This window comes from Mauremys mutica, chromosome 9, assembly GCF_020497125.1.
Source record: "Mauremys mutica isolate MM-2020 ecotype Southern chromosome 9, ASM2049712v1, whole genome shotgun sequence".
Lineage (NCBI taxonomy): Eukaryota > Metazoa > Chordata > Testudines > Geoemydidae > Mauremys > Mauremys mutica.
Window position 1 is genome coordinate 101,854,228 of NC_059080.1, and position 21,292 is coordinate 101,875,519.

The 21,292-nt window shown below is 49.4% G+C and overlaps 1 protein-coding gene across 4 annotated transcripts in view; it reads left to right on the forward strand.

Moving 5' to 3' along the window:
* The window catches only part of LOC123377272 (interleukin 1 receptor accessory protein), a 66,002-nt gene that overhangs the window by 7,002 nt on the left and 37,708 nt on the right, over positions 1-21,292 (forward strand). For all 4 annotated transcript variants that reach the window (XM_045029951.1, XM_045029953.1, XM_045029954.1 and 1 more), the window contains exon 2: positions 13,387-13,454. In XM_045029951.1, the coding sequence (XP_044885886.1) occupies positions 13,388-13,454 (67 nt within the window). In that variant the 5' untranslated portion in view covers position 13,387. The remainder of the gene's footprint in view (positions 1-13,386; positions 13,455-21,292) is intronic.

The following is a 21,292-nucleotide window of genomic DNA, read 5'->3' on the forward strand; positions in this document are numbered from 1 at the left end:
AATCAGATTTTTGAACGGGTAAAAATCATTCCCATTTATTAGGTTAACACTAGTGGTTTAAGGCGTTACATTGTGACTTGGAACGAGGCCAAATGTTCTGTTGCTTGATTTAAGATGCTCATGGTGATATTTAATCTGGCTTTTTTAATCATTTAAGAAACCAAGAGGAATATAGTTAGATTTACAAAATGCATTTGGGCATATGCTCAAGATACTTTTTAATAAAACCTAGCAGCTCAATCTTGCTCATGCTGAAGTCAGTCATTATTTAGCTACTGACTTCTATGAGAACAGGAACAAGCCCTTATTCCGGCAAAGATTTTACTGAAAGACGTCTATTTTTTCCCAGCAATAAATTGCGTTTCTGTTGCGCCCATCTGCTGGGGCTTCCCATGTGCCCAACAAACCTGCCAGAGACAGTTTGTTCTAAGGAGAGTTGCTAAATAATTGTTGTTATTTAATCAGGATTTAAACCCATGTTTTCAGTGGTGGGTAACCGGTGCATTCATCCATGACCCCACCACGGCCTACAGAACTAAGGGACTTAATCAAATATTTTGCACCTGCATGGTATTTAATAGCCTCACATCTCTAAGCACATTAAAAACATTGATTAAGATTCATACTTTCCCTGTGAGGTAGGAAGGGATTATTGTACTTCTTAGATAGGTGGGGAAAGTGTAGCATGGAAAGCTTATGGCCCAAATTCTCATAAGCATCCACTAATTTAGGGCATCTCAGTTTTGGGGGCCCAGATCCTCAAAAGTATGTAGACACCTGACTCCCATTGCCCAGTTTGAGTCACCAAGGTCCTGATTATCAGAAGGGTTGACTACCATGGGTGCTCTGTACCTCTGAAAGTCAGGGCGTAGGTGCTTCATGTTGGTCAAGCAAAACTGGAGGAACCCTAAGTTAGAAAGCTTTTCCTAAGGGACATAGTCAAGGGCAAAGCAAATCATGTGCAGAGCTGGGAGCAGAATCCTACCTCCTAGTCCCTTGCTTTAATTAGTACCACATTGCAAAAGGTAGGCACAGTGCAAAACCAAACAAAAGCCCAACCATACGAAAAGAATCCCGCCGCAGCCCACTTAGATTTGTCGGTGATTCCAGATAAAAAGCCCTGAGCGGCGTAGAAATCCTTTACCCCTAAGTCTAGGGCTTTGGAAACAAATTTTAAATACAGATAAACGATTTATTTTCCTCCTAAATATTTTGCATCACTCGGTCAGGCTGGCAAAGAGGTGGAGGTTGGTGCACGCTGAATAAGCACACGCTCTTGCACAAGGACTGTCTCTTGGCTCTCGAAACGCTTGGCTTTAGCCACCCTTGCTTGTCAAAGTTCAGCTAGAGGCAGGCGCCGGCAGGCGGGGCGGAACAGTGGCGTGGGGAATACTTTGGGGGTCTGTCTGACACTCAGACGCCTTCAGACAAATAACATCCTCCTGCCAGAATGATGGGCTGTGCTGAGCCCAGGGCCTTTACTCAAGGTCTGAAGGGGACATTGATGGTCTGAGCTGGTCCCGTTCTCCCCTGCTGGTTCCCAGAAAATGCCCACCTAGCCCTTCCTTGCCCACCGACCTGCACCGTTGGGGGTGGGCTGGCCAAGCAGACTGGCTGCGCCCCCACCCGATTCCAGGCGGGTGTCTTCAGAGAGGTGTGCACCCCGCCAGTTGCTGGAGTCCTCTACGCCGTGTCTGAGAAGCCGCAGAGCATGTCAGGCGGGGGTGAGCACCGCCTTAGTGAGAGAGGCCAGAGTGTGGGCAGCTAGTCCGGGTGGCTGAGAGGGGTAGCCAAGGTGTGGGGAGAACAGTGCCAATGGGCAGCCCTTCGAGATCATGGCTCAGTGTGAGTGGGGACCCCGAGGCCTATTCTGGGGAGGGTAGGAGCTCAGCCCAGCCATATTCATCTTTCCCTGTCCCCCAGTGAGAACCTCTCCCCCTTCCTTGAGCTCTGTGTCAGAGGAGGAGCCTGGAGCTTCAGCTGGAGCCAGAGTCCCTGTGGAGTTCCGTAACTACATGCTGCCGACAGGGCCAGGCAGACCTGGGCTGGGAGTGCTGACTGTGGGACTGTCGGCTGTTTGGGGCAGGGACTAGCTTTTTGTGAAGCACCCAGGACAGAGGGGCCTTGATCCCTGCCTGGGGTGCCTAGGCATCCCGGCAGAGCAAAGAATAATCAGTGAGAGGATGGGATGGGAGACTGAATCCACACAGAGGGGCTGGGAATACCTAGCTCACCGAATGCAGCGTCCCTGCCACTTGGCAAACACAGTGCGTCCATCTCTATTGGACTCCCTGCGTTACAGAGAGTCCTAAGTGGTGGTTGCCGAAGGGGGTGAGCGTGTCGCTCCAGGGCCGCCGTCCTCCTCCTCTCTCGCTTCGTACTGAGACGGCTACAGCTCAGCACTAGCGAATCATGCTGTGCAACTGGCCATGGTTTTTCAGCCCCGCCGCTTAGCTCAGGGCCATAACAACATTCAGCAGTGAAATTCAAAGGAGCCCTGTCCATATCCACTGGGTGCACTGCACGGGGGTTTGCTGATAAGCAGTGTCAAGGGGCGAAAGGGGAAGGTCCGATTGTATTTTTTGGTATGTGCATAGATCTTTCTAAAGAAATGCCGTGGCTGAGCAGTAAGGAGACTGCAGGGCTTGGTTGTGTGCGGTGCAGATTTTACAGTAATAAAGCACCCACTTCCTGGCAGCTGGGACTTGAAAACCCCAGGAATGAGACACTTGGAACTCGCAGACGGGGAGGGCGGGTTTAGCCTGAAGTAGGTTGTCTGTCTTGTCCCTGTGCCTTGCAGCCTCCGGAAATGTCAGCAATGCATACATTACCTTTTGTTTGTCCTTCAGCTCGGGGGAGAAATTCATTGACCTCCTGAAATCAATCATTCTCCCTGAATAATAAATATTGATGATCGTCACCGCATTCTGCTGCTACGTTGAGTTCCGTTCCAGCCCTCCCTTCTTGTAGGAGCAACATACCACAAGAGACAGGTTCTGCTAGAAGGCTGCTCGCTAGATGCTTTAATACTGCTAGTGAAGGGTGCTGCACGGACAGCCCTGAGGGCTGGAGTTGTGTCCTCTGGGCAGGTAAGCACAGGCACGGCCAGGACAAGTTTCCCATGCTCAGTGGTGAGCTGGGGATACCTCGGGGCCATCTGGAATCCCCCTTGTTAAAATCCTCCCTGCCAATTTAGGGAGCTCATCCCTGACCCCCTCCCGCCAGCGACCATCTGTCTTCAGGGCTCTTAAAAATACTTCTCAAGAGCAGATTTGTTTTGCTGTCATAATCCATCCATCCAGCAGACTTACCTGGCCACCATCACCATGGTATCTGAGAGCCTCACAACCTGTGTGGTATTTGAGCTCCCAACACCTATATAAGGTAGCACAGTCCTATTATCCCCATTCTGCAGATGGGGAACTGGCACACCGAGAGGCTAAGTGACTTATTCAAGGTCCCACAGGAAGTCTGTGCTGGAGAAAATAGAATGCGGATCCTAACCCTTCAGCCCACCACGTATCAGGTCTCTCCTTCACTCACCGCTTCCCATTAACACAGCTCAGTGCACTCACTGTGTTTTTTCAGGAATAAAGTATAAACTTGGCCAGCAAAAATCCCACCCTCCGATGTGTTTGTTTCCCCACTGGGGTCTCTTCTTTTCCTTGTTACGATTATGAGCAGGTGGTTTTGTTTAAATGGGGGGCGGGAGGGGAATGAGGAGATTGCACTGTCCCATGCTTGGGCCCCTCAGCAGTTGGCTTGGCCCTGTCCCCTTGCATGGGCTTTGACAGAGGCTAAGTGGGACACTGCTTTGCAGGGACCCCTTGTTAAAATACTAGCAGCATGTCACTGTCCCAGCTGCCTCACCAGTGCTCCTCACCCCCTCACCTAGGCTGCATTTGAATTGGCTGCCAAGAGAGGAATGGGTCTTTTTGAGCTATTTATTTTCACTCTCGCTGAATTGCCAATGGCTATAGGGATTTTGAGAAAAATCAATATATAAATAACATCAAATCTGCCTTCTAGCAGAGAGATGGGGCCCGATCCAAAACCCACCCAAGCCAAGGGGAATCTTCAGTGGGAGTTGGGACAGACCCCAAGTATGGAAAAGCTCAGTCCTAAAAGGAGGAATGTGTGAAACAAAGGATTATAACAGACGCAGCTTTAACAACAGCCATTGCTGTCTTGTGTCTGCTGTAAAATAAGGAAATTGTAGACACACTCCAAAGAAAAATGGATACCTGGTTTACAAAAAAGTTAGCATTGCTTCTCAGCTAAGGTCTCAAACACTTGGGTTTTCTCTACACGGGAATTTTAGCCAGTGAGGCAGCTATGCTGCTGGTGCTGCAAATCTCTGGATGGTTTATACCAGTGCAGCTTTCATCAGGGTGCACTGAACTAGTGGAAATCATGCTGCATGAGTGTAAACTGTGTCTTTGCTAGGGATTGATACTGGTGTAGCTCCACTGTTGGCTCCCACCCCAGTGGAGAAGACGCCTGAGCTATTGAAAACGGTCCTGTGTAGGCCTGGCTGCGGAGCTGGAGATGTAGCAACATGTGTGGGGTTTGGTGGTGATTGCACAGCAGAGGATGGGGAAAAAATGACACTTCATGGTTCTTGAAATGGGACATTGTGACACGGGAACTTTTCTTCGCTGATGTCTGGATGAGTGACTTGCTGGGTCAAAGGGCAGGCAGAGAATTGGAGAGATTTGTGAAGTGTTAACATAGAGGGTAGGCAGTAGACAGGTTTCTGTCCCACCAGAATGTTTGCGATTTTAAAAAAGAATTCCTCCCCCAAATCAGGAAGAAAAAATTAATTATTGATTTTTATGCTATATTTTCATGAACTGACAAACTGAAAAAAAATTCAGTTCAGGTCAATCAAAATGTTTTGTTCTGATAATTTCAAAATGTTCCAATTCAGTTTATAAGAACGGCCATATTGGGTCGGATCCAGTGGTCCATCTAGCCCAGTGTCCTGTCATCTGACAGTGGCTGGTGCCAGATGCTTCCAAAGGAGCGAACAGAACAGGGCAATTATCAAGTGATCCATCCCCTGTCGTCCAGTTCCAGTATCTGGCAGTCAGAGGCTTAAGGACACGGAGAGCATGGGGTTCATCCCTGACCACCTTGGCTAATAGCCACTGATGGACCTATCCTCCATGCCCATGGATTTTGATCTTTTTTTTCCCCTATTTTTAATCTGTTTTTTAATATTAAGTGAAATTTTGCAACAAAAAGTCATTTTGAACCAGAAAACCAAAACTTTTCATTTGGAAAAATATCAAAATGTCCTGTTTTTGACAATTTTAAAACACTTTTTTTTCAACTGTATTGAGTTGGCAAATTCCTCAGAATTAGCTCTTTCCTACAGACAGTTCTGGTTTTGACAACTCGGTATTTTTGGTTGGGAGAAAAAAGTTTTGTTGAAAAATTCTCAGCTGGCTGTAGTCAGCATGCGAGGGGATTGCTGCTGGCAGACCCAGCTCATTGGGGCATGCTAGGGATGGAATATCGATTCTACAAAAGTCTGAAAGGTGCCAAGGCCAAGGGGGGAGATGCAGTGAGGCAGATAAGATGTAGATAGGAATAAAGGGATGAAATTAAGAAAAGGAACTCTGAGGACACTTCCTGAGACTGTGATCTATAAGGAGTATGAAATAGTCTCGGAAAGGAAGTAATGGTGACACTCTCGGCTGGGAAAAGCCCCAGAAATGCAATAGCCAGGAGCATTTCTTCACTGGCAGCACCGATGAGCTAGATCTTTTCTAGTTTTCTAGAACTTCTCTGGTTCCCTGACAGTCAGATTGATGTACTGTATTCCACTAAAGCTAATGGGACCTCTACTGGTGAGGGAGCAATCTCACTCCTGGGTCCTCAAATAGCCTCGGAGCTTCAGGTTGCATTGGTTGCAGTTGTCTTGTTTCCCCCACATCCTTTAGACGTAAATTTCTTTTCCACTATGGGCTAGATATCTGAGGGGTGTCAAAACTCCCGTTTGACCATCGCGCTGCTTTTCCAAATAGAACAATCCTGTCTCGTGTCATGGAGGGTCTGAGCGACTGGCTCTCTGGTGCACCGCTGGAAGTTTTTCATTTCATTGCTATTCAGATGTAAAGAATAGAATGCCCTGGCTGGATGCCAGGTGCTTGAACACTGAAATGCTCCCACAAATGGCTGCTTGATAGCTGATGTGTGCATGTAATTTCAAACTTGCCCATGAAATGAAATTCCCCCATGTTCAATACAATCGAAATGTTTCACTCTGATTTTGACATTTAAAATAAAATAGAATGGAAAATGAAAGAATTTTCAAGACAAAAATTCCTGGCCACCTCTAGTATTTATCCTCCCAATGGCTCTGTGTAGCAGTGCTATTATCCCCATTGTACAGAGGGAAACTGAGGCACGGACGTTAAGTGACTCACCTGGGGTCACACAGGAAGTCCGTGGCAAAGCAGGGAAATGAACCTGTCTTCCAAATCCTATGCTAGTTCTCTAAGCACTGTACCATCCTTTCAGTGGTGATAGGCAATTGTTTTGTGCCTTCATCAGGGCCTTTTATTCTTAACGTGTCGCTAGATCACTCTGTCTCGCTGCTTCTTCTGTGTCACTGATGACATGGGGCCAGATTCTGGGCTTAATTCATGCCAGATGTAACTCCACTGGCTGTAGTATAGTTACAGCAGCTGTGGATTTGACCTTCAGGCGAGATGCATGTGTTTTTCTAAGGGCAGAATTCAGCCCACCTCGTTGGCCAGCATGACTGCCTCTGAGATTAGGGTTCTCTGTGTGTAGTGGACTGGCCGGTGTATTCAGTATTGGACTGTTGTGGCTATTCCCCCTGTTGCATTCTTAAAAGCTTCCTGCAAAGGGAGACTTTAATGAGCATAGAGCTTCCCAGAGAGGGAACATTGGGGTCTGAAAACCCACAGCGCCTGCTCTTGCTCATGCTCTCAGCACAGTCCAGTGTGACGTTAGGCTGCTCTGAAGAGCTCTCGGTGGAACGTGCAAACTCACCACACTAATGGTTTGCTTCCTGGGAGATGTGTGCAGAAACCCTGAGAAACTCTAACAAAAGGCAGTGTCATTCAATGCCAAAATCGCCTCTGGAAGAGTGATCTGGTCCGAAAGAAACCACAGTAAGTCCCAGCTAAATGGAGCCCAGATGGTTTATGCTACAGTTATTCCCTTCATTGTTCGATTTACTCCTGCAGATATTGAAAAGCAAGAATATGTCCTTAAGGGCTGAAGGGCCTTTTCCCAGCTTCCATTAGTGCATTTATCTTTTTCTTTGCAGCCGCTTTTGTTGGCTGTCTCTTTTCCCCCTCTTTGGTTTTCTTAGTTTCTTTGCTTTAACTATATTCTTTTTTTGTATCCCTTGAATGCCAGGATAAAAAAATCTTAACTAAGCATCCAGCCATAGAATTGTAGGACTGGAAGGGACCTCGAGAGGTCTCTAGTCCAGTCCTCTGCACTCATGGCAGGACTAAGTATTATCTAGACTATCCCTGACTGGTGTTTGTCCAACCTGCTCTTAAAAATCCCCAGTGATGGAGATTCCACAACCTCCCTAGGCAATTTATTCCAGTGCTTAAAATTTTGCCTAATGTCCAGTCTAAGCCATCCTTGCTGTAAATCCTTGCTGGGTAAAGAATGGTGTCTCTAGCCTCTGTTTGTCAGAGGGTGGAGATGGATGGCAGGAGAGAGATCACTTGATCATTGCCTGTTAGGTTCACTCCCTCTGGGGCACCTGGCATTGGCCACTGTTGGTAGACAGATACTGGGCTAGATGGAACCTTGGTCTGACCCGGTACGGCCGTTTTTGTGTTCTTATGTAATTTAAGCCCATTGCTTCTTGTCAATCTTCAACCCTTGTCCAGTGCAAGGTGTGAGCCCGGTTCTCCAGAGGAGCTGAGCTCTGAGTGGGTGTGTTATCTGTAAATGATAAGAGAGAACTCCTCTGATGAGGTGAAAAAAGGAATCCTTTCCTCCTCCCACACAGCACTGTGCAGAGGCTGTGCCGGCCACTGGAAGCCATCCATTGGGGAAGGAATCTATGAAGTGCTGGGTCTCTGGCCCTGCTGCCCCTTCAGCCTGCCCCACTGCAGGGAGCCCCGGCGAGCACATGGCATACACCCCTGGGTGCACCCCTCCAGAATTCTGGTCCCTCTGCAGCGAGTCAATTGCTATGGAGACCTGAGAACCAAGGGAGAAAGGGTAGTTTTGTCCTACGGGCAAACGAATGGAGCACAGGGTGAAGCCGTGAGAGTGCCTAGCCTGAATCTATCACCCGTTTAGCTGAATCCTCTAGCCCAGTGCTTCCCTGGAGCCCTTCCAGGTACATCCAGGCAGTACAGGACAGAGCAAGCTGTCCTCCTTGTTGTCAGTCTCAGCAGGGAGGCCAGAGACTGAACTAGCTTCTCACCCCAAGAGGTCAGCTCCTTTCTGGCCTGGCTTGAGGTGCACTGGTGGGGACAGATAGCCGAGGGCGTGGGAGACCCAGGCTTAGTTCCCTGCTCCACCTCGCAGGGGTGCCAGGAGGATGAACGTATGAGGGTCTCAGATCCCACTATGGCGGGGGGCCGGGTAAGTACCATAGCGAGATATGTGCATCCCAGAAGCTTGTGCAGTGCTGCCCAGGGCTGCTTTCCCCAAGGACAGGATTCACAGGGGAGAAATGAAAGCCGATAAAGGGATGGAACCAATTTCTCACCAAACTTGGCACACCGGCTCAATCCACCTTGCTAGCTTTCCCACGGCTGCAGCCCTCCTCTTGGGCTGAGAGTATTAACCTCCCATCAAAGGCAGTGGGAGCTGAGAATGCTCAGAGCTACTCAGCGCCTTGCAGGATTGATCCTGGAGAGAACTGCAGGGAGAAAGCAAAGTGCACACCTTGCTCCTGCCATCTGGAGACTGTTATTTTCCCCCCTGAAGTGTCCCATTAACTTTAACGGCCCTCTCAGCCGGAGCACTTAGTGGGAAGTCTTTGAGGGGAGCGTTCGTTCCATGTGCAGTAACGGGGCTTCTCTGCAAAAAGTAAAAACCCGTCAGGTCCTTAGAGGGGCTCAAGGACAGAGGCAGCGTAGTGGAAAATGGCAGCATTGTTGTCCTTTAGAATGGGCGCAGGATCTTTGGACAGAAAAGGCTGTAGTTACTTCTGACGGTATTTTTGCTCTGGTGTTGGATACGTTGTAAAGCAGTGAGCGATTCTGGGTGTTGCATGAGAACTCCGGGTAACAATGCGTGTACAGAGAGCGGAGTAGCATCCTCCTGAATTTGCAAAACTCCCATTACCTTTAGTGGGGCAAGCTCCTGCAGTAAGTGTCAGCTTAGACTGGGCATTAGGGGCCTTTGTCATTGTTCCTAGGGGGCCGGCTCTTAATTCTGAGTGTGTCCTGCAAAGAAGGGCTCCGCTCCATCACCCTGTGCATTCCTTGTACTCGTTCAATGGAGTCCAGGAATGGAGAAGTTGCTGTAATCTGACACGCTCTGTGTCTGTGTCCAATGATAAGATCTCTGGAGAGCCTGGAATGAACCAAAAATAAATCAAACTGTTGCGCTGCTCCAGCTAATGCAACTGGGAGGAAGTTGCAGAAACACTGGATTTCATTCAAAAAATAAAATAAAAAAATCATTGGGGCCAGTTTGTGGAGCCCTTAGGGAATCACCTTGCTCTTGGGAGTCGAGACCCATTGGCTTTAATGGGATTGTTGGGGGGAGCACAGCTAAAGGATGCAAAAAAGAGCCCATTGAGATGGTGGCTGAATGTCATGTCACGGTGGGCGAGGGTATAGCAGCCCAGCTGATGGCAGTGGGCCAAACTCAGCCCTGGGGTAAGCAGGAGACACTTCCCTAAAGCCACTGATTGCGCCTGCTTCCACCAAGGCTGACTTTGTCCTGTTTTGCCTAAATGGGGAGTGAGTGGGTTCCATGAGAAGTAGGGAAGAGGGCTCATTTGTGGATTTATTTTGGTGAGGGAACAGGGAAGACTTTGCTGCTCACAGAGTGGACTCTGCAGACGCAAGAGAACACACAAGATGCTGTGGTGTTTGTCATCGTCAGATCTGACAACTGCCGGGCGGTGCGAGAACGTTGCCCCCACTTCTGATTAAATGTATCACCCTTCCCAGCTCCAGCCCTCTGTGCTGTCAGCGCTCTGTTCCCAACTGAGCAGTCATGACCTCTCTCTTTCCTCCATCTGACCAGCCTAAAAGAAGACAAATAAAGAGTTATTTTATTGTCCGTGAGGGATGCTGGTAGGTAGCATGTTTCTTTTTTAGCCCTGGAACTGTTCTGAATGACTCAGGCAGGTATTTACGGGGCAGCAGTAATGCAGCATTAGGCTATCAGATGGCATGACAGAAATGCCACGAGAAGACCAGGTCTCTTCATTTTTATTGAGGCCTGGTAATTGGCTCCCAGAGGAAGAAAACAGCTCATGAAAAACAAACACAAATGCCTGGATTGTCAGGTTTCTACTAATCTCTAGTGCTCAGACTCGGGGGACAGTCCTGGAACCTGCCAGCAGGAATGGTTCCTTGCATGTTTACAGACAGCCAACGAGAGATGAGAGTAGGACCTCATTTCTCATGAGTCCTCGCAATGCCTCCCAGGACTGGCTAGGGACCACCAGTGGGAGCCTCGTGCTCTGTAACTCTAGAGCCAAGCACATTCAACGCAAACCTGCCTTATAGTGAAAGGTTTGAGAAGCTCAAAGGTGAAGAGGTGATTGATCTTAGTGCTACATGGGGAGCCTTCTGAGAGTAAAAGGCTCTCTAGCGAATGAAGGCAGAACAAAAGCCAATGGCTGGAAGTTGGAGCTAGATAATTTCAGGCTCAAGATAAGGTGCATGTTTTTTTAACAGTGCAGGTAATTAACTCTTGGGACAATCTACTTAGGGATGTGGTGGAGTCTCCATCACTTGGAGTCTTTAACCGAAGATTGAATGTTTTTTTCTAAAATAAACATGCTCTAGCTCAACCACAAGATATGGGCTAGATGCAGAAATTACTGGGTGAAATTCTCTGGCTTGTGTTCTACAGGAGGTCAGCTAGATGATCACAATGGGCCTTTCTGGCCTTGCAATCTATGGATCTTTGCTGTTTTTCTTCCTCATCTCCCTCCTCATCCCTTCTTTGAGCAAAATGTGTCCGATCCTACCTTCCCAACTCCACCTCCCGAGACCCGGAAGACAGCCCCTCTCCCGGAGGGCAACAACCTTACACTCCTTGCCCCATCATCCTGCCTATTCCTTGCTAGCCTGCTTCCTGCTGTGACTGGCGCCCACCAACCTCCCTCCACTTAATCCTAAGTCAGGCGGGTTTGGGGAGAAGCAGCAGGCTGGGAAAGCAGGGTGCTTTGGGGAAGCTTACTGGGAAGAAGGAGGGAGCATTCCTGGGGCAGATAAGGGTGCTTGGGGGGAGAAGGGGTGGGCGGGGAGTCATCCCTCCAAGAGCCCCGATCTTAACACACATGAAAGTGGCTGCATAAAGGGCTCATTGTTTAGATGAGGGTCCCTGTAGGCTCCTGTTAAGCGCTGTATAGAAGGCAGCGAAAGGCTGTGCTATTGCATCGCTTTAGTCTCTGTCATTAGCCAGTGGAGCAGTGCTCTTTGCCAGTACCATCATGGCTAGGCAGCTTTGCATTCGCAGCCCGGCAGCGGCCTGCTGCCCTTTGCTTGGGACTGCAGAGAAGCGCAGGATTCTTGCCTGTTTCCCTCTGCTGCTAGGAGAGGCTGGCCCAGCAGGGGGAAGCATCATGACAAATAATCTCAAGTGCAGGTGCCAGAAGTTGGACCCTTAAACCCATGGCCTGGTTTGCAGAGTTGTTAAGCGCACACAGCTTCCACTGGGGCTGAACTTTTGCTGCCTTAGGGGCTCTGTGCTCCTAGAGATTGCCCCCACTGACACACATGGCTACGTCCAGAGTCTTTGATCAGCTTTGCCTTAGCCAAGTCAGTTGTCTGCCTGCCTTCACGATCTCCTGGCGCCTGGGAATGTCGAATGAAGGCTTCAGTCCCTCTAATTAGAGCATCTAGCAAATGTCAGCTTTCATAACCTGCAGCTTCTGTTCGGCATGCTTGGAAGGCCTGGAGCTGCAGGGAACTTTGCTTTTCAGTGACCAAGAGGATTTGTGAGAGCAGAATGCCAAATGTCAGACGTATGTGTTGGCTCACATTCCCGTGCCCTGAATCTGTAATGAATTGGACCAGATAGACAGGGCTGGCTCCAGACCCCAGCACGGCAAGCGCGCGCTTGGGGCGGCATTTTTGCGGGAGGGCGGCTCCGGTGGACCTCCCGCAGGCATGACTGCGGAGGGTCCGCTGGTCCCGCGGCTCCGGTGGAGCATCTGCAGGCGTGGTCCCCCGGAGCCGCGGGACCGGCGACCACCAGAGCGCGCCCGCAGCGCGCCGCCCTGCTTGGGGCGGCGGAATTCCTAGAGCCGCCCCTGCAGATAGAGCACAGACTGGGAATCAAGAAACCCAGGTTCTAGACCGTGTTGTGGAGAAGGGCTGATTTTAAAACATCTACTGGAATGACTGGACTGAGGGGTTCGGTACTGGGATCGGGAGCCTTGAACTATTTATAGGTCACCGGTTCAAATCTGGACTTGACTGAAAGCTGTTGCAATCACAGTATGACCTAAGCGACCTGCCCACTAGATCTGGGTGAAGTATTTGCGTTCAACGATTTGCTTGGCAAATTTAGCCTTTCCTCCTTTGCAGATTATCAGCAAGCAGACTTTGCAACGGTCAGATTGCAAAATACCTTCATTACTCAGAATCATTAGATCAATGCCTTATGCAAATGTATTGCATCAGTGGTTAGGCTGCAGGGTGCTCGCTGTGACAATTGCTTTGAGTACACCGAGTGATTGGTCACCTACTGGCAGTCCACAGGGGTCAAGCACTGTGGCTTTGGAGCCAAAGCTAGGGTGACTAGATGTCCTGATTTTATAGGGACAGTCCCGATTTTGGGGTCTTTTTCTTATATAGGCTCCTATTACCCCCCACCCCCTGTCCCAGTTTTTCACATTTGCTGACTGGTCACCCTAGCCAAAGCTCAAGTCTTGCTTCCCATGATGTGTGCTTGCAATTGGCAGGTGCCCATGGTATCTGTGCTTAGACGCTGCCTCTGAATGTTACACTGAGCTGAAATGGTTGAACTTGAGACCTGACTTCCACTTTCTAACTAGACTTTTGGGCTTAGGCGCCTTGTGCTCCCATGGTGTCTCTATACAAACTTTTTAAAAAGCCTTAAAATCAAATTCAGAGGTGCTGGAAGGTGCCAGAACAAAACTGCCAAGGACAAAACTTCCCGTTGATGAGAAAAGAGTTTAGAAATAACTGGAACTTCTTTGTGTGTTTGTATTGACAGGATGAAGCTGTGCTGCCTCCTGCTGGTTACTTTATGGCTGTGGATGGCCACCCTCAGCAGCAGCTCAGGTAAGAGAGTTGTCAAATTTTGTTTTAGGAAATGGCAGGCAGTGTCTTAGTTTCCACTCTTCCAACTCAGGACAGGAAGCACAAACTCATCTCTGGGCCTTTGAACTCAGCAGGGATGGATTTATTGCTTAAAAATAGTTGTTGTTTTTTTATATTCCTGGATGCAATGGCCATCTGGGCATCTGAAAGAGCTTTGCAAACACAAACACTCTGGTCACTAACATTACCCCATTTTACAGCTGGTAAAACAGAGACTCAGTATGGGGGGGAATGACTTGCCTGAGTCAGGCAGGGCCGGGAACTGAACCTGAGAATCTTTCCTTCCTGTTTGGAGCCGGAACATGAGATTCTGGCCCTTGAAGTCTGACTCACGTCTCAGTCACGGCTGCTGAGAGTGGAACTTCATGAATGGGCCAAGTTCGCATGCCAGCCTCACTGAGTCACGTTGCCAGCAGGAAATATGTTGTAATCCTCGTGGGCCGTCTGGCTCGCATTCAGCTGGGCTGCTCATGAAGAGGGGGATTGTATCTGTATCGGCCCCAGGCTTCCTATCTGGGGTGAAGGAGAGATGTCGGAAGGAAAACGGAAAGGGGGTGTGGAGGGGGAACAGACTCTAGCTGTATTAGGGAAAACACATGAAAGAATGAACATTGCAGGCAGCCAGTGGAGGTTCGGTATGTCCCTCGTGGGCATCGGCCTCGTTGCACCATTTACCAAGCCTGCGCTTGGATACCCACCCCCCCCGGAATCCCTAAATGGGGCCCCATCCCTTGCCCGTTGGAGCTGTCCTGGCTCTGCTGGGTCCCGAGAGCTCCATGCCCCCGGTAGGTGGAAAAGCGGGTCGGATTCACCCTTCCGTGCATTTCTCCCGTGAAATCAAAACTGCCCTGTCACCAGGGTAGACAGTCTCCCCTTCCTTTTCAGGTAGGGTGCTGCTCCCTGGCAGCGCGCCAGAAAGTGTTACCGGAGCATTTCACACCGTTGCTCGCTGCAGTGACGGATCTGGGAAGCCCAAGCCAGTGAGCAAAACCCAATTCCCCGCAGTGCCATGGTTTGTAGCTCCTGGCCTGTTGCCTCTGCAGGTGTTGCTGGGTTCGTTCGGGCTTGTGCTAAAAGGAGGACATGAGAAGCGGGTGCTACGAGGTGGGGTAGTACGATCTACTGATTAGACTTAGGTGCCACAAGGACTCCTTGTTCTTTTTGCTGATATAGACTAACACGGCTACCGCTCTGAAACCTGATTAGACTATGGGGCTGGGAGCCAGGACTGCTGGGTTCTGTGCCCAGCTCTGCCCCTAGCTTGCTTTGTACCCTTAGGCAGGACACAAAGAAGTGTCCACTGATTTTAGTGTTTCAGCTGTTGGGTGCCCTCCTTGGGACCCCAACCTAGTGTGAAAAAGGGTTGAGAATCCATAGCTCCCCTGGGCTCTGCCTTAAAAGGGAGTTAACCGCTGTCAGGAAGGGACGCACTTTGGTATCCAGTGATGGCAGCACGATATACTGTGGGCCACATTCTGGTCTTAGTTCATTGGTGTCAATCCAGATTACCTTTTTTGAGGCCAGTGGAGTTACTCAGATTGACACTGGTTTAAGGGCCATCCTAACCCATTCTGCACTGCTAAATACTGGCTGTTTTGTGTTCGAATACCACACTCTCTTATTTGCTCCTGATCGTAGTTTTACAGATGACTCTGATTTTACTGCACGTTCCATTTGTCTCTCTTACCTGACCAGGCTGCCTTCGTATTCTTCACGGTCTTTCAACCTTGGTGAAGGGTAGAGGATTGGGAGAAAATCATCGGCAGTATTACCGTTGTGGGGAACTAGAAAGGACTGGTTAAGAGCCTGTAATGCTGCCAGCAGAGACGGGAAAGCCTCATCCTGAGCTCTGATTATTTAAAGGATCTGTCTAGAGTTGAGGAATAAGCGCTGTCCAAAAAGTAACCCTTCACTGCCATTCAGCATCATGCATATATAGAAAATCATGTCCCTTCCCTTCCCTATCCAAACAGGCCGGGCGATCGAGTGGAATGAGCAACAGCAGTGCAAGCCAGGGATGCTTGGGGCCAAGTTCTGTGCAGATTTACACCCCATGCCATCCCTAAAGGGAGTTGTAAGTCAGTACAAAATCAGTGTAAATTGTTAGGTCTTTCTGTGGATGAGGGGGGATTTGATAGCTGCTTTCAGCTACCTGAAAGGGGGTTCCAAAGACGATGGATCTAGACTGTTCTCAGTGGTAACAGATGACAGAACAAGGAGCAATGGTCTCAAGTTGCAGAGGGGGAGGTTTAGGTTGGATATTAGGAAACACTATTTCACTAGGAGGGTGGTGAAGCACTGGAATGGGTTACCTAGGGAGGTGATGGAATCTCCTTCCTTAGAGGTTTTTAAGGCCCGGCTTGACAAAGCCCTGGCTGGGATGATTTAGTTGGGTTTGGTCCTGCTTTGAGCAGGGGGTTGGACTAGATACCTCCTGAGGTCTCTTCCAACCCTGAGATTCTCTGATTCTATGATTCTATTCCAGATTCTGCTCTCAGGGCCTGACCTGGCTCCCTCTGAAATTAGTTGCACAACTCCAGTTGACTTCAGTGGTGCGGAATTGAGACTTTCAGTACACTGGTGTAAATCCACTGTAACTCATCTGCCCTCAGTGGAGCAGAGACCAGAAGTAGGCCCTCTGGGTCAAATTCATCCCCGGTGTAACCGCCCACCAGGGATCAATTTAGCCTAATGGTGGGCAACCTTCGGCCCACGGGCTGCACGCGGCCCATCAGGGTAATGCGCTGGTGGGCTGCCGGACAGTTTGTTTACATTTGCACGGCCGCCCGCAGCTCCCAATGGCCGCGGTTTGCCATTCCTGGACAGTGGGAGCTGTGGGAAGCGGCGCAGGCTGCAGGTTGCTCACCACCGATTTAGCCTGTCTGTCTCCCACTCGGTCCCATGGGTGTGTAGTTACTTATGGCCAGGGATCATTTGAGGATTAATAAATTACTGTCTGTGAAACACTTTGAAGAGGCAAAGCTTTGTATCCATTCTCGGGAAGTAGTGCTACACAGCTGTTATTTGAATGATGGGGTTCCAGTGACCGTATTTCTCCTATGAGTGGGGACAGCCCCAGAACCCAGAGCTTGCGTATTTTAGGGTGTAAAGTAACAAGAAAAGTAGATGGAAATGTCTGTGGTTTTTTTTAAATGAACAACCGCCCCTCCCATGCCCTCTGCCCCCACCCTGTCTTCTAATATTTCCTGCCTTACCCCCCCTCCTCCATTCCCCTGGCTGCTCAGGTATGTTTTTATGACCTGCTACTCCATTTTTAAGCACAGTCCTGGAGCTGCTTTCATCTCTGAGGTTTATTTTCAATGCTTTGAGGTTGGGTTGTTCCCCACCCAACTTTTAAAGTGAAGTTATGCTGGGGAAAGATGCCTGATCCGCAGCCGTGGGGGGAACGGGAGGTCTGGCCGCAGAGCAGGTAGAGCAGTTAGCCATGTTGTACTTACCAATGTGCATTAACCCCTAGCTGCCGGGATTCCTTCTGCAGACAAGAGATGAGTTCAGTCTCTGTGTCCCAGCAGGCAGCAGCTCTCAGAAGGGAGGAGCCCATTTCACTTAGGTCACTGATCTGAGGTCCATTGGTCGCTTTCAGTCTCTCCTCACTTGAATCAGATTTGAACTGGTGGCTTCTTTGATCCAAGTTCCATATCATATTATCTGAGTCACCTAATCTCTTCCCCCCTGGTTTAGTTTTGTGTAATAAGCCAAAGTTCTACGCCAGAGTGGCCGGGGTGACGCTTTGAGACCAGCTAGCAACGTCCATGTCTCACATCTCGTTTGAGTGTTTTGTTTCTGTTGGACTCAGCTGTTGATTGAAAACCTGTTAGATGCACTTTGAGGTTCCTTCGAGGCGTAACTGGATTTTGGCGGCCGGGGGCAGCAGTTGCAGTCGCCTTGTCAAAAGGTATAAGCTAAGCAGGGCTGCGCTTGCATGAGACGTCCATGGAAACCCCAGCATGCTGCAAGGAGCAGCCAATGCGCCTGCCAGGTGTCACGGGCACTGGGCTGTGTGAGATGGGAGCTTACAGAGAAGCTGTGGGAAAATGAGGATCCTGAGATCACCAAATACCAGGTCAATGGAAAGAGCCCCCTGGGCTTTGGATCCACCCATTGCTCGTCCTGCGCAGGGAAAGGGTATCCTGGATTGTAGTCACGTTTGCTCTGCTCTCCCCCATCCCCCGATGACTCTTCTGTTGTGCGAATAGATAGACCACGTGAGGGTGTGGTGTGGAGGTTTGCTGGGGAGCATCTCCCCTGTGCCATTTACCAGTATGTAGTAGGCACAGCCGTGGAACGGTCTTGGGCTGGAACATGTGTACGAAGTTAGAATCATAAGACACAGTCGGTATGAAGGGAGCAAGTAATTGCCCAGCTCCTGCTCTCTGCATGAACGTACCCACATCTGGCTGCTGGCACGCACTATTGTATTCAGTCTGCCTTCTTCTCTTCCTCTGGAATTGTGACACCAGCCCCTGCAGTCTTGGCTTGGAGCGGAGGGTGGGGGATTTTCCGGTCATTACTATGTTCTACTTAATTGCCTTTCATGACCAACTTTTCTTGTCTCGTTGACACTGATTCTTTATCAAGCTGAATGTGAGCCTGGCTCTCTCCTCCCAGCTCAGGGTATTGCTGAGTCAAATCAGCTCTGCTGAAGATAGTAAGGCAGCGGCAGTTAAAGATGGCAGGAAGCTGCTAAGATGATAGTAGACCAGTGGTTTTCAACCTCTTTTCATTTGCAGATCCCTAAAAAATTTCGAATGAAGGTGCAGACCCCTTTGGAAGTCTTAGCTGTAATCTGTGGACCCCCGGGAGTCCGCAGACCACAGGGTTGAAAACCACTGTAATAGAGCATTGCTCACTGTCGCTTCTGAGATGGATGTGCTGGAGGAAAGCACAGATAAGATCGGATGAAGCTCGCTCTGGTGTCTGCTAGAGCAAAGCATCAGGCGCTTAAATCATAGAAACATAGAATCTCAGGGTTGGAAGGGACCTCAGGAGGTATCTAGTCCCACCCCCTGCTCAAAGCAGGACCGATCCCCAACTAAATCAATACACTTATCTGCGTATCCACTAAGAAACAACCAACATCGCTGGCTCACAGCGTGCTGTTATCGCACAATCAAACACTTTGCAGGGAGGGCAGCTTTCCAAGGATTCAAGACAATTAAAAAGGATGCTTCTGTTTGGCAATGGCATAATAGCAGATGCCAGCAGGGTAGATGGCTTAGTGCATAAGCAGCTCTTTGTAATGTCATCTCCAAGATTTTAACTAGTGATGGACAAAACTGGGAGTGGGGTTGGTTTGGCAGAATTTCATTGGTCAGGAGTTTTGAAAAACAAAAAACTGAAAGGAACTGGCAAGGGCTTAGAACTGGGTCCTACTTCTTCTGAACCACGAAAGTTTGAGGAAGGTGGATTTGGCATATCTGTAACTTAACCTGCTTTAAAGTCCTTCCCCTTACAGCAATTTACAAAAGAATGTACCCACTTAGTAATCACATCTGTTATAGCTCTGAGCACTTTATAAAGGAGATCAGCATTATTATCCCCATTTTACAAATGGGGAAACTGAGGCACTGAGTGAGGCAGTGATTTGCCCAGGGTCACCCAGCCAGCCAGTGGCAGAGCCATGAATAGAACCCAGGTCCCCGGAGTCTCAGTGCAGTGCCCTAGCCACTTACCGTGTATGTGTATATCTGATGAAATTTGGGCACGTGTGCGCGCACGGGCGCTTCTCTCGGTGTGTGGTGCACATGTGTGTGGAGGAGATGGTCTGTGTGTCCGCAGGGGGTGTTCCTCAGGGGGGAGTGGGGAGCGTTGTGAACAAAGCTGCAATGTTCCAGAATATTTATTTTCTACTTTCCGGAGGTCGAGTGACACCGTTATTTTCCCTCCTTCCCCGGCACTTTCCTTTGTGCAGAGAGGAAACCCCCAGCTTTGCTCAGCTTCTGAGCGGCTTCCCTGCTAAGCCTCCTCACCCGGGATACAGCCAGGCTGAGCCAGGGGGCAGGTTTTTAAAGCAAGAGAGCAAAGATGATGATAATAAAGAAATCTGCCTGCGTGCGAGGTCGGTGCTGTAACACCCACAGCCCGGGCCATTCAGAGTTAACTCCCCTCCCCCATATGAGCTGCTTTCCCCTGTGCATCAGAAAGTGCATCCAACTGTAGAAGGAGGGAGTCCTCCCTTCTCATCCTTCTCTCAAGGAACATTGAACTCGTGCAGTGGCCTTAGAATGACCTTTGTCTCTGCTCTCCAGCCTCCTGGGTTGGAGGTGGATCGTTGGCCCCTGACACATTGGTTGGAACAACTTTGCCCACCTCCTTGCACCTCGCTTGCTCCCCGTCCCTTTCCCAGGCAGGGTTGTAAACCAGCCTCTCCCCTGCAGCCTCTGAACAGCTAGTTCTGCACATTGGTGTTTACTGATGCTGGCTTTCCATGCCCTGTCCCATCCCACTTCTCCTTCCCCCTTCGGCACGCATTGTTCCTCTTGCTGACACATTGCGATAGTCGGTGGTTTAGGGCGTCGGACTGGGACTCAGGAGATCTGGTCTAATTCCAGTCTCTGTCATGAACGCGCTGCGTGACCTTTGGTAAGTCGCGCAGTCTCTCGGGACCTGGGTTCCGCCAGCTGTATAATGCGGATAACAACACGTATCTCATCAACCCTTTGTCAATTCAGATTTTAACTCTTCAGGTCCGGGACTGTCTCTTTCTGTGTGTTTGTACAGCACCAGGTGCAACGGGGCTTCAGTCTCGAGACAGCAGCAGTACAAATTAATGCGAATAATAGTGACACTTCCATGCATTATTTTAAAATTAAATTGTATTGGCATCTCCAGGGTGAGTATCCGTGGATTGTAATAGAATTTCATCAGCTCTCTCTGCTAGGCATCTTTAATGCGCCCTTTGCTACCATATCTGGGAGTCTGTCTACACAGCAAAGAAAGACCTGTGGCTGGCCCGTGCCAGCTGAGTTGGGCTTGGGTTGCAGGGCTGTTTCATTGCTGTGTAGACTCCCACCCTGCAGGGTCCTCCATCCCAAGCCCAGAAGTCTACACAAGTCCCTCAAGCCACAGAGTGAATGCTGGTTCCACCTAGCTTACCTCAGACAGGTCTAATTTGTGCAGGGGACGTTTCAGAGACAGGAAACTGTCTGTGCCTGGATTGTGAAAGCCAGAGCCCAAGGTAGTGTAAGCCCCCGCGACTCCATTGACTTTAGTGGAGCTATGCCAGCTGAGGATTGCCCCCTGAGTTCTGGACGCTTCTCTGCACTGAGCCCCGAAGCCCTCCTTGGTGTCATTGTTCTGCTTTGTAGTATGGCTGGACCTGAGCTATCCCATCAGTATTTAGAATGAAATCCTTTGTGTTGTGGAAGGATATTCGCGGGACTTGAACTGTCCAGGGAAGGACGAAATGCCCTTGTCATCTGTGCAGAGGCGGTCAAAAAAGCAAACAGGATGTTAGGAATCATTATAAAGGGGATAGAAAATAAGACTGAGAATATATTATTGCCCTTATATAAATCCATGGGACGCCCACATCTCGAATACTGTGTACAGATGTGGTCTCCTCACCTCAAAAAAGATATTCTAGCACTAGAAAAGGTTCAGAAAAGGGCAACTAAAATGATTAGGGGTTTAGAGAGGGTCCCATATGAGGAAAGATTAAAGAGGCTAGGACTCTTCAGCTTGGAAAAGAGAAGACTAAGGGGGGATATGATAGAGGTATATAAAATCATGAGTGATGTGGAGAAAGTGGATAAGGAAAAGTTATTTACTTCTTCCCA